Genomic DNA, 15686 nt, shown 5'->3' on the forward strand with positions numbered 1-15686 from the left:
CAGCGAGCCATGGTAACCTCATGCACACGTCACCACACAGTGCTGAGCCGTTGGGTCAGCTGATGTCACACACACACACAAAGACCAAAATGCGATGAGCAGACCTCGACGGGGGAACATGACGTGCCGTGTCAGCGCTAGTGGCTACAAGTGCGAGTCAGCGAGAGCCAAGTGGAGCCACGCAAACACAGCAGTCTGACAGCTGAGCGCCGCTTGCTCCGAGATGCTCATCACTTCTCGTTGTCCTCAGGCTGCTTTTGCTGACTGCAGGGCCTCTAAACGGACATGCATGGGCACAACACATGCCCCCCCTCCCCCTTCCACACACACACACACACACACACACACACACACACACACACACACACACACACACACACACACACACACACACACACACACACACACACACACACACACACACACACACACACACACACACACACACCTGACATCTGGTCTTAACATATAGCAACTCCAGAAATGACCACCTGCCAACAGCTTTGTAATCCATGTCACAGGGATGATGTACAAAGTATTGTTACATATGTTACGTGCAGCATGTACTACATATCTGTGTGTATGCGCGCACATATACAGAAATTCTGCTTCTCTGTCTGGTGAATAAAAGCCTATGTAGCACTGAACCTTTAGATATTAGTATGAATGCTTTGCCATTAAAAAAAAAGGACATTTAACTGTTTCTTAACAAATGTCTCCAGTGAAACTAGTTTCCTCATGTGTGCCTGACTGAATAATAAAAGAATGTCCCTATAAGCCCTCATTAGACATACTTTGATGGCTATTGTCTTGTCTGGTCGAAGTGTAAGTAAGACAAAGCAGTGCTTTGCCGTGAGGTTTGAAATCCCAGAGGAAGCCCCCCCTTGTCACTTTGGGTGACATCATTATAGTGTTGTTGTAGCCGAATGTCCCCGAACAGCTGGCAGTGGCTCCCACATTGTTTCACTTTTGGATGAACACCACAAATGCAACGTGACCACCGCGTTAATTAGCCATATCAATTAGGATAAACTTTGACATCCTCAGAGAGGCTAACTGTCTGGAGAAAACATCTTCTCTTCATCGAGACTGGATTAGGTTGGCAGCACTTTACAATGAAATTACAGCAGTGCCACCTCTCTTTTTATTGTGTGATCAAATGTGCTTTTCAAAAATTGGAAATAAAATGTAATGTATACAGGGAAAAAAATGGCATAATCTGAAACAGAATTATCCAAGACCCCAAAGACAAATGCCCTTTACAAAAAAACAACAACCTCTGAATGATAGAAAAGTCATATAAATCACATTTAGTGCACTTTTAACACCACAGTCGAGTTCCCACAGCTGTAAAAAGGAAACGGACTAGCCTACAGCACTGGGTCACGAAGGCAAATGTTAGCTTTGCAAAACCAGCCCACAAACTTTCCTCCCGTTTGTTGTGGCCTGGTAAGGCTAAGTGGGACTTTACGTGGGTTAGGAGCGCTACCAATGGCCGCAGAGCAAAATGTATTTTGAGGCATTCGAACTGGCCAACTCCAATTCAAGTTTTCATCTGCTAATATGCTCCCCATAATTTTCAAATTGTTCTTGCTTCCTCAATGGATGGACACTATAACAATTCTCATATTATTATTATAATTATTATATTCTAATGAGCCTGCATGTGACATAGGAAGGGGATTCAAATCTGAATGGCTTGTAGAGTGACTGGCAGATCTCATCTCACAGTTCGTGGGTTGGTAGGCCCTCCAGGTACCCAAATGTGCACAGGCACTGAAAAAGTGAGATTTTCATGATAGGTCTCCTTTTAAATTGATTGGTATCACAGTGGTCTCCTTGCTGCTGCTGCTATTCTCACTTTTGGTCAGGATGTGCAACGGCTGATATGATTGGCAAAAAAAATAAAAGTGCCCGGGTTGATGAATTCCTGTTATTTGGCTTTTGAACTAGAGGTGGGAACATCACAAATCTTCCAGGAGAGGGATTACAAGACACTATGCTGAAACAGAAAATGTGAACTACTGTTCCCTGAATGACTGAATATAAAATGTCCGCAAAATGTAGTAGACTGTGCTGTATCGCTGGCTTGTTGTCATATTTTACAGGCAGAGCCATTACGACTTCAACTGTCAAAATAAGCTGGTGCAGCCTGCTATTTTGACAAACACGGGAGCAGGTGCTCCCACTCTGTGTGCCGCAGCAGACACCGAAAAAGCATTCACACCGATCTGAACACACAGCCTCCAGTCAAACCCTCCTCTGGACGATGGAGCCACACTGAGAGACTTCATGTAAATCTCCTCGTTGTCATTTGAATGACATGAAAGGAGGGAATAAAAGGCAGCGCTTGACTGACAGGCCGAGAGAGGCGGAGAGCAGGGGGGACAGGAAACGAGGCACTTGCCAAAGAGAGGGGATGAGGGCAGGAGGAGGGGGTGAGGGCAGGAGGACGGGGTGAGGGCAGGAGAGTGGGTTAGAGGGGAGGAAATGAAAGAGGCCAGCAATGAGGAGAAGATGGGCGAACAAGAGAGGAGAGGAGAGGAGATGAGGAAATGTGGGAAGGTGAGAGCTGGATTTGGTGGAGGAGGGGGGGGGGGCGGAGGAGGAGGAAGTATTTGGGCATGAGAAAAGCTCCCAGATGTTTCTCAATGCAGCTAATCTGCATCCTAATAAATGAGCAGGAAACTAATCAACTCATACAGTTCTGCCTGTCACTCTCTCTCCTCCCCCTCCCCCCTCCAATCTGAGATGCTCATGCAGAGATACCATTTCTAATTTTGGAGTTTATGATTTCTCCCATCTCCTCAGCAGTAATCATCCGTCCATCTGTCCACCCTGTAAACACTGTGCGCTTCATTGTCTCGTTCAGCTCAAAGTGGAACCACTTTGCTTTGTGAAAGACTCGACAGGGACGCAGGTCCTTTCTACGTTCCTTTAAAATCCAAAAATAATAAACGTATATACGTCTCTTCAATGATGGGGTCCAAAACGGAAAGAATCAATTCTATTTCACACCTCGTGATGAATATACGGGATTGAAATGTGGTCGCCCCGAACAAACTCTAATCGCAACACTGGCAGCATGATTAATGATCAGTTGATGAGCAGCCACTTTCAAAAAGCAATTTATAGTTAACACTGTCTCGCTTCAAAAACAAGCATCTGTTTTACTTATGATGACACTTCACAGATGATGGCGCGTCTGCTACATGCAGGGTACGAGACGTATTGACTGAGCCGAGACAATAGAGCTTGTACTTGGTCTGCCTCAGGTCGTGGAACGGGTCTTGGTTGCCGATCACATGGTCGGCATTCTCCTATTCCAACGTCAAGAAGGCGAGTCTTATCTATGTGAGCCTGTCCGAGACAGACAACACAAACCTCAATGAATAATAACCAACTAATGATCTGGACTAGATAGTGGTGCTAGGGGAAAGAATAGGGGATCAAAGTTACTACAATTCATCCTCTGGGACCATGAATGTGTGCACCAAATTTCACAGCAATCCATCTACTAGTTTGCTTCAATAAAAAGCAGAAATGTCACCCTCATGGTGGTCCACGAGGTAGAATCTGTTGTTATGATATGCCAATATGTCAATAAGCAAAATAAAAACAAAAAAGCAACATGTCAGCGTTGCTCCAGTCATTACAAAAAATTGAGTATCTAATCTGCAATACAAAATTAGCAAAATTAAGTGAATGTCGGTGATTAGCACACCCGAGCCAACGCAAACTTTGTGATACGCTGCATTACCTGCCAAGAAAACACGCACAGGGACTATAAATGAAACAGCATTCAACAAACCACTTTGAGAAGAATCTTAGATGGAGGGGCTAAAAAATGAGCTACAACCCTGAGCTCTCTCTCTCTCTCTCTCTCTTTAGTACCTACATATATATATATTATTTTTTACCAAACAGCATGCTAGCTGCCAATCGCTGGCCTGCAGCTGTACAACAGAAACCCTCTAGCCTGCTCCTAAATAATATATGCACCTGTGGCAACAGAGGCACGGGTCTTGATGGAACGCCCTGGTGTGTGAACGACTGCATGTCGGGGCGCACGCAAGGATGAGATGTCAGACCGGTACGGGTTCAGGTCATCTCTGTGTGAAAAAGCCCAGCAAGAGTCCAGGCCAAGAGGCAAGGCTGCTGTCCGAGAACAACCTGTGATGGATTTATCCCGAGAAGTCCGCGTGCATCGTGGGACCTTACCTTTCACTCACAAGCTGCACACACACCGAGTCGGACACAAAGTCAATCCTTCAGCTGGTGTTGTTCAATAATGCTCGGGGGAGAGTTGAGCGATGTCATCTTGAGAAAACGGGATTCCATCTTACAGAACGGAGGACTGGATCAGGCTGTCTACAAAGACCCGTCACTGGCTGGCAGAACGTGTGAATATGGAGTTCATACACTCAGTCTCACTTATTACAGTGTAATGCTATCAGAGACGCCTGAAAAGAATAAACAAATTTGCCCTCGAGGGGAGTTTCATGGGAGGTGCAAGGCTATTAAGGTGCATTCGAGCTCCCGTTCACAGGGGAGAGGAATGAAATGTTGACAGGGTGTAACACTTGACGGATACATTTTTATTTCGACTGCTCGGCGTTTGCTCGCTAGTCTGCACGCATCTAGATGCAGCAAATGCGACACCGAGCATGTATGAAATATTCACAACCAAACGTGTAATAACTGATGTCGAATAAAGGGAAGAAGTGTGTGTGTGTGGGGGGGGGGGGGGGGGGGCTGACAGTGTTTGCTATCGACAGGGTGGGGGAGAGAAGACAGGCATTTTGGTGTGGGTGTATCAGTGTGTGTTTTGTTTGATGTGCTGCAGTGAGACAAGACGTGGATAACAAAAAAGAACAGCGGCGTTCAGAGAGGCGGCACAAAACGAATTGATTCGGGGGGGGGGGGGAAGAGTCTTCAAGGTCACACACACACACACACACACACAAACCACACACACACACACACACACACACACACACACACACACACACACACACACACACACACACACACACACACACACACACACACACACACACACACACACACACACACACACACACACACACACACACACAGAGAGGCTCTTCCTTTAAAATTTCTTGTTTATTGTCAAATAAAATAAAATATATTTTGGGCTTTTTTTTTTTTGCCTTGTTGCTGTTGAGCCCACTCTTCCTGGAGAGAATCTCAAACTATCTCCTTTCTACAGCAAATGACAAATACGTGTTGCTACGTAGTTGTGCATTTCGGGTAACGATGACGAGCCGCTCACGACTTCACTAAAAGTCTTGCTATCTGACCAACGAGCTCTATACTGCTGACGGCTCTGCACGCTGGCTGCTCATCTAATGCTGACTGCAGACTTGCTGGATGTGTAGCTTCCCAGCTGGTAGTTAATTCCAGTAAAGAGCTAGCTGACGAATGCCCTCTTTCAGTTTAAAGATGCTTAATCTTTCAGGCCCAGTATGGACATATGACAGTATGCGCAACAGTGTATGACCACAGCGATTACATGATATGGTCCATGTAGACTTCTACTGGGCACCTGGAAACCACCGACTCCTACACTAGGACCCTGTATTGATTTTAACCAAGCGTTCAAACAAATATCCAATAAATACTGAGATGCAAAGCAGGACGCACGACATCATGGATGTCATTTAGCTATTCTTCCTGTACAATGTACACAAAGACATTGAGCTCAGTGGTTCTACTTCCTTTACTGTAACGAAGTCCAATCTGTTGCGATACCACAAGCGCTCCTCATGGAGATAACTTGAACGTTGCAGAGTTGAGCACGTTCCAGGAAACCACTTCCGGTTGATACATGCCAAATATGACTTTAGTATACTGTGAGATTCTTGTCATTTTGTATTGTAATATGAATCGATTCAGTTTAATCCACATTATTTGCTTCTGCAACCTTTGTTTTTCGGTGTGGGCTTGGAATGTCTTTATTCTCAGTTTGCTGTTTATTAGTGCTGAGTCTGTATTATATCAGAGAGCCTGGCGTGTGTTACATATTTATCTCAGGCAATATGTATTAGACAGTTCAAATGTGCATGTAGTCGTAATACTTGGAAAATAATAATGATTACATACTGTAAGTGTGCTTTACAAGGGCATGGTGATGATTTATGTGCATTTCTTATGATTCTGAAAGCAGAGGAGCAGTGGTAGCCCCTCCCTTTAAAAAAGAAAAAAAAGAAGACAGAACAACAACTGTTCTGCAACAGAAAGGGATGAACGACGCTCCTTTTCCTCCTAATGAGCCGAGCAGAGTGACAGATTAAACTGTGCGGAGGCCCACCCTCGAGTGGAACTATTTTTGCTTTCCTCAACTGTCACTAGGTACTAACGCTGCACCAACATTTTGACTTCAAAAGACAGCGTCTTGAATTTCACTCAAACGCTGTTACAATAAAAAAGAAAGAAAAGAAAAAAAATTCTATTAACTGAGAAGGGAAAGCGGCGAGCCAAAAATAAATTTAAAAAAACTATTTCTGAGAATCGCACACAGATATTGACGCTACAGCTGCTTCTAGTCAGACATCATTTGTGAATACCGGGTTTAAAGTGCGACTGAAACGCAGCATATTGCACCATGTTGCTATTTCTTCTGAATCAGTGAACATTTTGTCTTCTGTCTGTCGTTGCAGCAGACAGATTAAAGGTTCTTTTTCGGGCACTTCTGACACCTTCATCAGGCAGTCAAAAGTGGAAAGTGACGGGTTACATGGGGAGAGAGGGAGGGGCCTGACATGTAATTAAGGTGCCAGTCTGACTTCACATCCAGGATTTCTAGCTACACGGTGTGAAACAGTAGTACAACACTACATCACTAACTTAATTAATGGCTTTACATTCAGCACTTAGCTATATTCAAAACTATATTTACGTTCTGAGAAAATCTGGTATGAAATATGTACTAGTTAACAATGTCACACAAGCCAGAGGTTCTGAATTTAGGATGATTTCATCACTTCAAGTCAGTCTGATTGCAAACAGCAACGAGGTTCAGAGCCTCTTAAGGAATCTTCTAGTACAATATGTCGGACTTTTATTGTGCCCTTTCCAACAAGTAAAACATAATCAATTTCAATTTGCAGCCCATTACTCAGCTCCCACTCTTGTGTCATGAGCGGGGCAAGTCCACTGGGAGTCGTGTGCCTTACCGTGCTGTACTCACAGTATATCTTTGTTTAAAGTAATATAGAGTAATATAAGATTAAAGAGGAGAACCAGGGAGAGAGGACTGAGGGAGAAGTCAGTGGCCGTTTTAAATGCAGGTTGAAATGGAAGAAAAAGCTCAGACGAGACCCCCCCGATGCTCGTCCGACTGAGTAGCTCGAGGCTAGAAATCGAAATAACATGACGGATGATAGTCGTGGCCATCTGGTTTCTCGGTCTGGGAAAAGAGCTGCTCATGTTCAATCATTCTAATTGGTCTAAGGGGAACGGTTCCGTAAAAAAAAAAAATACATGCAACCATAAAATATTAAAATTTCCGTTGTATTTCTATGAATGTGATTAGTGAAGGAGAAGAGGACAGAAAGAGGCAAAAAGGGGAGCTTTCTCTTTCTTCATGTAAACTAGTGAATCAGTCACTTACCCATCACTTTAACGAAGTAGGCATCGGCTTCGTAATTGTTCTTCAAAGCGTGGATGATCAAGTCTTTTTTGCCCTCTGCCTGGCTTAGAACCAGCATGTCTAATATACCCTGCAAATGAAGACAGGCACACAGATAAGGGACAATGGAGGCCTGGTGTGTGTGTCTTCTGATGTACATTTTTATCCCTCTAACACACTGATTCGGCATTATCTTATCATCTCTTTATTCTTCCCTTCCCCCCCCCCCCCCCATTCTCCTCACTCCGTCTCTCTCTCTCTCTCTACCATTTACGCATTCTCTCACAGAGCGAGGGAGAGGCAAACAGAGAGAAGCAGCTGAATTTAACAGACAGGCCGCATTAGCAGTAATAATTAATTCTGATAAGACAGGCACGCACGGCAGGCTGCAATGCAGCTTCTGTGCTGTGTGCAGTCGCACATTCTGGGTGCAAGCGTGTATAAAGGTGTGTTCAAACCAGACACAAAGCAATTTGTTTGCGCATTTACATATCTATATGCATATACACGAGTTGAAATGTATCCACTTGCTTGAGAAATTCGCTTGACTTTTTAAAAGTTGTTTGTTTGTCGTCTTGCGGACAGACCCGACAAAGCATGAATTCAGACCTTTTACAAATCGGCATCATGATGTACTCTAGTTAATTTGGCATTATTTTGATGGATTTTGTTTATTGCAATTAAATGACAGCACAATTGGTTTGATTTGGGGTTCATATCGCTGCAGTAAACCAGATCAATTCAGCAGATGTGTGACTTGCTAGATATAGTGGATATTTATTGATTTTGTCTCCTCAATTATAATTTATATGTGATTAGGACTGTGTGTATTATTTGTATTATGTACTGTACCTCTGCAAGGGTGCGTCATTTTCTTTTTCATACAAACACAACATTGTCACCATGGACAGAACTCCAGGTTGACATTATTGAAAAAGACAGTCGGTGTAAAAATAACAGCATGTATAAGAAGTGAGAATTAGGCTAACTTATAGTGCTTTGTCTTGTAAATACAAAGCTGGCAGTGATGGAGTAAAGTAGGCTCGCACACAAGCTAAAGAATGGGCGTTAAACGGCATTACTGATTAGGAACGAGCACTAAATTGAACAGGACATTGCAGTCCAATTCTGCAATATTACTTCTGAGCAGGAAAGGAAAAGCATAAACTTAAATCATTTTGTTGACGTCAAAGCTTTACACATAATCCACTTTCCTGCATTAGAGAAATCAAATAGTCTTGTGTGCTCTGTGAGATTTATTCATTTTCTTCTCCATTTGGCATCAAAATATTTAATACTGCAGACAATCTCAACAAGGGGATGATATTTTTAGTGGCATATCTAACTATCTGACAGCAGTGCCATTGTAGATGCCCGAGTTGGACAGATAAGAGGGGACGGACAAACGCTGTGGGACATTTAGAGGAGAGACAGATGCAGTACAAGGTGTGGAGAAATAGAAGAAGGTGGGTGCTGTGTGATCAAAACGAGCTTTGAACGACGTCAACTCAACACAAACTACTCACGTCCTCGTAGATGTCAAAGAACGTTGCCATGACGGCATTTTGGATGGCTCCCAAATCTGACTGGTCCCAGAGGACTTGGAACATCCTCCCAACACGATGGCAACTGGCGTTGTTACAGGGCACGTTCTCCAACAGAAAGGCCTGCTGAGCACTGGGAGGCAGAGAGAGAGAGAGAGAGAGAGAGAGAAAGAGAAAGAGAGAGAGACATTTAAAGTCACATTTAAACACGCCGGCGTGGTGGTATTTATAATCTGACAATTAGCTCTCTGCCGACTCCTCGCATATCATTTCTGATGCTGACCCCGGTCCTTGCAAACGTCCCCCGCCGGCCCCATCTTCCTCCTGCTACGAGCGGGAAACGAAGAGTCTGAGCAGGACATTTCTCCATCGACGTAGTGTGATGCAGTGTTTTGGTTTGTATCACAACGACTGGGGACTGATGCTTTGAGTCAAACATGATAGTGCTGTATCTGATGCAATAAATAGTCCACAATACTTTTTTTTATTATGTACTGTAAGTGTCTCTGACTGAACTTTAAATGGTGACCTTGTGGAATTTGTGGGCTTTCATAACCAAATGACATTTGTTGTATTTCACCGCGTACAGCTTTGAACCAGAAAATGAGTCCTTAAACTCAGCTGTGTAACACACACTCTGCCCGTAACTCCTACTTACTTCACCTTGAAGGTGCTTGTGTAATGTGGCTCCAACCAGTGTTGCCTGCCAGTGAATAATAGAAGTCAGGTGGGTTTAACTGTAAAACCGTTATTAAAGAAGCTCGACCGTCTACAACTAGCAGTTAAACAGCGATCTCCAATCTATGATTACTCAGCACGGCCATTGAGAAGACTGTTCATAACCGCTCGGTTTACTGTCAATCACAGAAATAACATTAGGTTATGGCCACAAATTTGCATTCTGCAACAAATTAAGTTTTAGGGCTGATTTTCTATTTTCAAAATAAGAGCACCGGTGTTTAATAGCACACAATCCACAGGCACTGCTCTCTTGCTCCGCTGCACATATGTCGATAATAAAAAATGACCTTGCTGCACTTATAGCACAACTCAAAATCTTGCATGCACGTATTTGTAGCAAGACACAGCAATATGGACATTGAGCAAACTTTGCATTGCGGGTGACCACACCCTGTATTCAGCAAGAGGCGAGTAATTTACTAGAGCTGGAATAAAACCCAGCCACTCTGGGACTCAATTTCATTTTTTTCTCCATCTCACTACCTGCACTTTGTGTGCTCAGTATCTGTCACCATCTCCCTTTGATTCTCAGGGGGGGGGGGGGGGGGGGGGGGGGGGAGATTGAATCCCCCTCTGTCTCTATCTATGCGTCTCTCCGTCTTTGGAGACGGCTCTCTGTACCTGTTCTTAGATCTTCGTGGGCGTGGCGACGGGGAAAAAAATAAAACAAAAAAAAGGCTCTGGTCTAAAAATAGACTAAGTGTAAAAGTCCCCCCCCCCCCCCCCTCTCACAGGCTTTTAGATGACTCCCCACTCTATCCCAACACATGTGTCTTGGGAGGAGAGGTGACGGAGCTAAGAGCCTGGTGGGACATCTGTCATCTAGGAGGCTTTTAAAAACTTGAAAGACTGCGCGAGGCAGTGTTGGAAAAACATCAAATGTGCCGCACTCGCAGCTAAAAAAATACTCCTCCGTCACAATGTCGGAAAAAAAGGAAAAGTCGCAATGTATAGAGCGTGTTCCTGGATAAAACCTTGATCGATTACTGTCATTAACGTGACGCTGTCACCCACCCTGAAAGTGGGTCGACTTTGCTTGGGCGAAATGCACATTTGTGGAGAAAATTCTAATTGAAGGGATGTATGATGCACTGCGTGACGGAGACAGATAGATGGGTTTTCTTGTCTTTACGCGTCTCTAATATGTGACGGCACTGAAATTATCTTTAACATTATGACTTCCACAAATGGAGACATAGACAAAATTTGGCATGGAAGCCGCATGTTCCAGTAAAACACAGGCTGGCATCACCCAAGGGCTCAACTTCGTAGTTGAAATGTGCTCTGTACGCCTCTCCAACGCTCTAAGCCTGCTTTTAAAATGGTTGACGTAGTTGAAGCAGTAACAGAGTGCCATTTAACTAGATTTGTTGCTGTTGTATTGTATCATTGTAACATTTTCACAAAGTATCTAATGGTTGCTTTGCTTGCCGTTTTTCAAACAGGCACACGTGCTCTGGTAAACGGCAGCAGGCACGGTTCAACAGTCCAGCTGGATTTTGGCAGTGCAGGATGGTCTGATGTTAAGACCTTGTACCGTCAACCTGCATGAACGCTGGGATTTCACAGAAAAAAATGAATAATTATGGAAATGATGATGCATAGCAGTAGAGAAGCTACATGAAGAAGGCAAAGTTCAGTGAACAACTTCTAAAATATCACACACATTTTTATAAATACAGAATAAACAGCTATGGGAATTTACATTTGGAAATAAGCCAGACATTACTGGGCTGGTCTGACCAAAACGTGACGTAAAACATCCCTCTTTCTGCCAGTGTGCCACACCTGCTGCCTCTCTCCCATACAGACTGTTCTCGTGCCGACGTCACGGTGTTAGCTGGAGGCAAAGCAAAGGAAAGACTGGAGGCAAACACCGGTCGCCTGAGAGTGGCGGGCTGAAGTTACACATCAAAAATATCACCTTGCTGTGTTGTTGGGCGCCAGAAGCGAAGGAGCACGGCTCCAACTTTCAATTAGTAAAAGACAATATCAGCTGAGCGTTTCATGGATGGAGAGACAATGCTGCTAAAAGTTTAGCCCTCTGCTAACTTCAGCCGCAGCCGTGAGCCTTTGGCTGTGGCCAACAGAAGCTAAACTGTTAGCAGCATTGTCTCTCGATCTCTGAAACGCTTGGTGCATATCGTAACTGTTTTGGGGGGTTTCTTTGCTGTGTAGGCAGCTGTTGGCAATGCAAGGTGCGTATATGTCTGGCCATTGAGTCAGCGTGCAGGGGTCGGCCAGTCTGGTCCCGTCGGTAAATGTTCATTTTCTCAACTAAAACTCACAAGAGAGTGACTGACTGTAAAAACTTTCTTCAGTACTTGGTGTATTACAGTATTATTCATTTAATTTATATTTTTAGACGGCACCATGAATGGCGAAAAAAAGATTAGCTTAAAACAATTATCAAGCCTCGGAGGATTTTACCCGTCCAATTTATTACATGCAACTGAGGGACACAAATTCACTTTTTAATTTTTGTGGCAAAATTTAAAATGGTCCTTTTAATGTTGTTCACTTCCGGCATTGCAATACAAGGAATGAGTGCAATACCCTGGTTATTGTGCTGGTGGGTAAGGTCGGGATTCATGACAAGCATCTGTTTTTAAAACACTGCAAAGTACAGGAAAGGGCAAGAAATTAATGAATTCCTGAAGCGGACACATAATGCCTCGAGCACACGGACTAAGAATAGCGTCAGTTCAGATGACAAAGTCTTTCAGGATGTCTGCATCTCTATGTGCGCTGGGAGAAGGGGAGGGGCGGGGCCTGGATTAACTGCCTTTGGCTGTGATTATACATATACTAGCTGGAGGTTTAGTGAAAGGTCATTCTGTGTAATCCATCAATACAGCATATGCACTAGCCCCTTCTTCCCTCCTCATTAGACTCAACTCAGCAACCACTGAATGAGACCAGTTGTCACTGAGGACCTGCCACTGCAGCACCTATTGGCCAAGACACACTCCTAATGGTGAGCCCTGATTGGCTCACCGGCAGATAATCAGGTCTCCAGCTGCAGCAAATTATCGCAATTTTCCAGGGACAGCACGTGTGTGTGTGTTTTACCCATCTTGTGGGGACATAAATCTAATTATAGTCACATTGTGGGCACTGGCCTTCCTTTTGGGGACAAACTTGGGGACAAAATGCCCCATAACTTAAATCATTACATTTTTGGGTGAAGACTTAATTTAAGGTTATGCTAAGGGTCAGGATTAGGTGGATAGTGGTTATGGTAAGTGTCCAGAAAATCAATGTCAAGTCCCCAAAAGTTGTGAAAGCACAACTGGGATTGTGAGTGTGTGTGTGTGTGTGTGTGTATAGATAGAAATGTAGCTGTTTAAAAGTTCCAGGCTGAACTCAATTGTTATTGACCAATGTGTGTGTGTCCTTTCTGAGATTTTTGTACTTCAAAAGAAACTCTCTCCAGCACTCCAGGGGTGGTGATGAACTCAAGGCCATGACACGCACGCACGCGCGCACGCACGCACGCACACGCACACGCACACAGAGAGAAAACAAAAACAACTTCCCTCCCTATCGGTTAGTTCTGTATTGACTGCAGCAGGTTTGACTGTAAACCAACTAATATTTTTGAATGCAGTTGCACATTCACAAATCCTTATTGAACTATATCCAATCATCATTAAGACATTACCCAAAACGGTCCTAAAGATCAGTACTGGGCCCATCCGGACATATTTGAATGGATCCTATCGGCTTAAATAAAGGTGATCAAGAGCTGATCCTTTTACTGTACTCCACTGTGTTTTTTGTCCAACTCAGCATAATAGTGTTCCAATGCTACTCTAGTTTAGACAGCTGGACACTGTCAGCATTTCACGTGAGTGAAAAACAGAGAGTTGATTGAAAATGATTTAGTTGCACTGCACTAATTGGTTAATACTCTGTTAATGCCACTTCCAGCTCTCCTCTCTTTTGTATAATTAGCAAAGAACAACGTAAAAAACATCCAGTTAGCTGTCGCTAACCGGCAGATCGTACCAGTTGTTGCCTAATACTCATTCGTTCTGTGAGTAGCTTGATGTCAGGCTAAAAGGAAACTTGGCATTTGCCAGGTTTTGGTGCTCTCTGCAAGCTGGCGTTTATGCTCAGCCAAAGTTTATTTGGGAGGGAAGAAAGTCCACTCTGTAACAGCACTCCTGTGTTTTTGCTACAAGACCAAAAGAGTTTAAGAGTCACATTCTCCCGGTGAAACTTCTCTTCATATCAATGATTTAAGATTAGAATAGTTAAAGGAATACTTTTTGATTCTTCATTCACCGTGGAGGCATGCGATATAAACTGAATAAAGTTTTCTTCAAGAATTCAAGGAGACGCGGGTGAGTGATTGATAGACAAATGGTATTCCTTTAAGATGTGACACAATTAGCAGATATTTTATGCTGCTAGGTATGTATTTTTATACTATTTAAATACCATGTGTACTGAGCATCTTTGGCATTAAAAATTCTTTTGCGTTGACTTTTCAGATTTTATCTTGAGTGTGCACTGGGCAGCTGTGTCATCTAAGTAAATATAATTATTGGATTGGACCTGCTATCATTGGATATACAATTGCCGATTTGGGAATCGGGCCAAAAATAACTTTATATTTAGCTACAAAAAGAAATACATAAAACAAACAAACTCCGAAATTGCTAAAAACAAACAAACTAACTATATTTAAAAAAATATATATAGAATATATCTAATTAAACTTAAGAGTTTTTTATCGTAACAAAATGTTCTTATTTTGGTGTCAAATTCTCCTGTGATTAAGCAACAGTGAGCAACATCAGTTCACTTTTTATTTGTATTATATTGTGACATGGATGTCAGCTTGAAAAGAATCGGGGATAAAAATACTATGAAAAACGGCACATTTGAATAAAATGGAGCTTTTAGAGGAAGAGAAATGTGCACTTTCAGCCCGTGTCTGCACTGATGTCAGCGTGTGTGTGTGTGTGTGTGTCTGAGGGTGTGTGCCTGGGGGCTTTCGATTATTGTGTGAACCCAGTGTCAGCGTCTATGAGTGAGTTTGTGTGTGTGCCTGCGGGGACTCCTCCACTGTTCCTACCTCTACCCACCTCCCTTATAATTGGCCTCCAGAGGGGCAGTCGGCTGGCAGTCGGCTGACCGCTGATCACACCAATGACCCCTCTCTCTCTCTCCACCTCAGACGCTCCCAGAGTTCTCTGTTACCTGTCCACCTTCACCGTTCCCTATCCGTGCACTCATCCCTCCATCTCTCTACTCATCTGCCTCAAGCTGAGAGGCTACACCAACATGGCCACCTCCTTCTTGATGTGCCTTCTTTCCTTTTCTTTCTTATTTCCTCTTATCCACTCATCTACCATCCCCCTCCACTTCCATCCTATTTATTTCCCTTTGTTGCCTACCAATCAGGACACCGAGGACTCTCTTAAAGCTCCTTCCAGCAGTGTGTGATGTGGGTGCATTCGATAATGCTCTTTTGAGTTTTAATGATGGAAGCAACACAGCGGCAGACTCGTCTCTTATTTCCTTGACAAAATGACCTACCGTCCCTCTCCCAACTCTCTCCTCCATCCTCCTACACCACTTCACAAACTCTTGATGAAAAAGCCTTTCAGGTTGGTCCGCTTTAGATTTGAACTTTGTATTTAATCTCGTTCACCTATTGAATTAATAGATTTTTGTGTCAAAAGAACACAACTGAACAGTTTTCACTTTTCTCTGGTTTACTTTATTCATGTCAT

At 43.5% G+C, this 15686-nt stretch overlaps 1 protein-coding gene across 1 annotated transcript in view; it reads right to left on the bottom strand.

The window, feature by feature from the left end:
- The window catches only part of itfg1 (integrin alpha FG-GAP repeat containing 1), a 121461-nt gene that overhangs the window by 36235 nt on the left and 69540 nt on the right, over positions 1–15686 (bottom strand). The window contains exons 11-12 of the mRNA XM_076077925.1: positions 9181–9331; positions 7637–7745 (exon numbers count right to left, since the gene is read on the bottom strand). Coding sequence (XP_075934040.1) covers positions 7637–7745; positions 9181–9331 — 260 coding nt within the window. The remainder of the gene's footprint in view (positions 1–7636; positions 7746–9180; positions 9332–15686) is intronic.

This window comes from Anarhichas minor, unplaced genomic scaffold (assembly GCF_050575085.1).
Source record: "Anarhichas minor isolate MPS153535 unplaced genomic scaffold, ASM5057508v1 ptg000062l, whole genome shotgun sequence".
Classification (NCBI taxonomy): domain Eukaryota; kingdom Metazoa; phylum Chordata; class Actinopteri; order Perciformes; family Anarhichadidae; genus Anarhichas; species Anarhichas minor.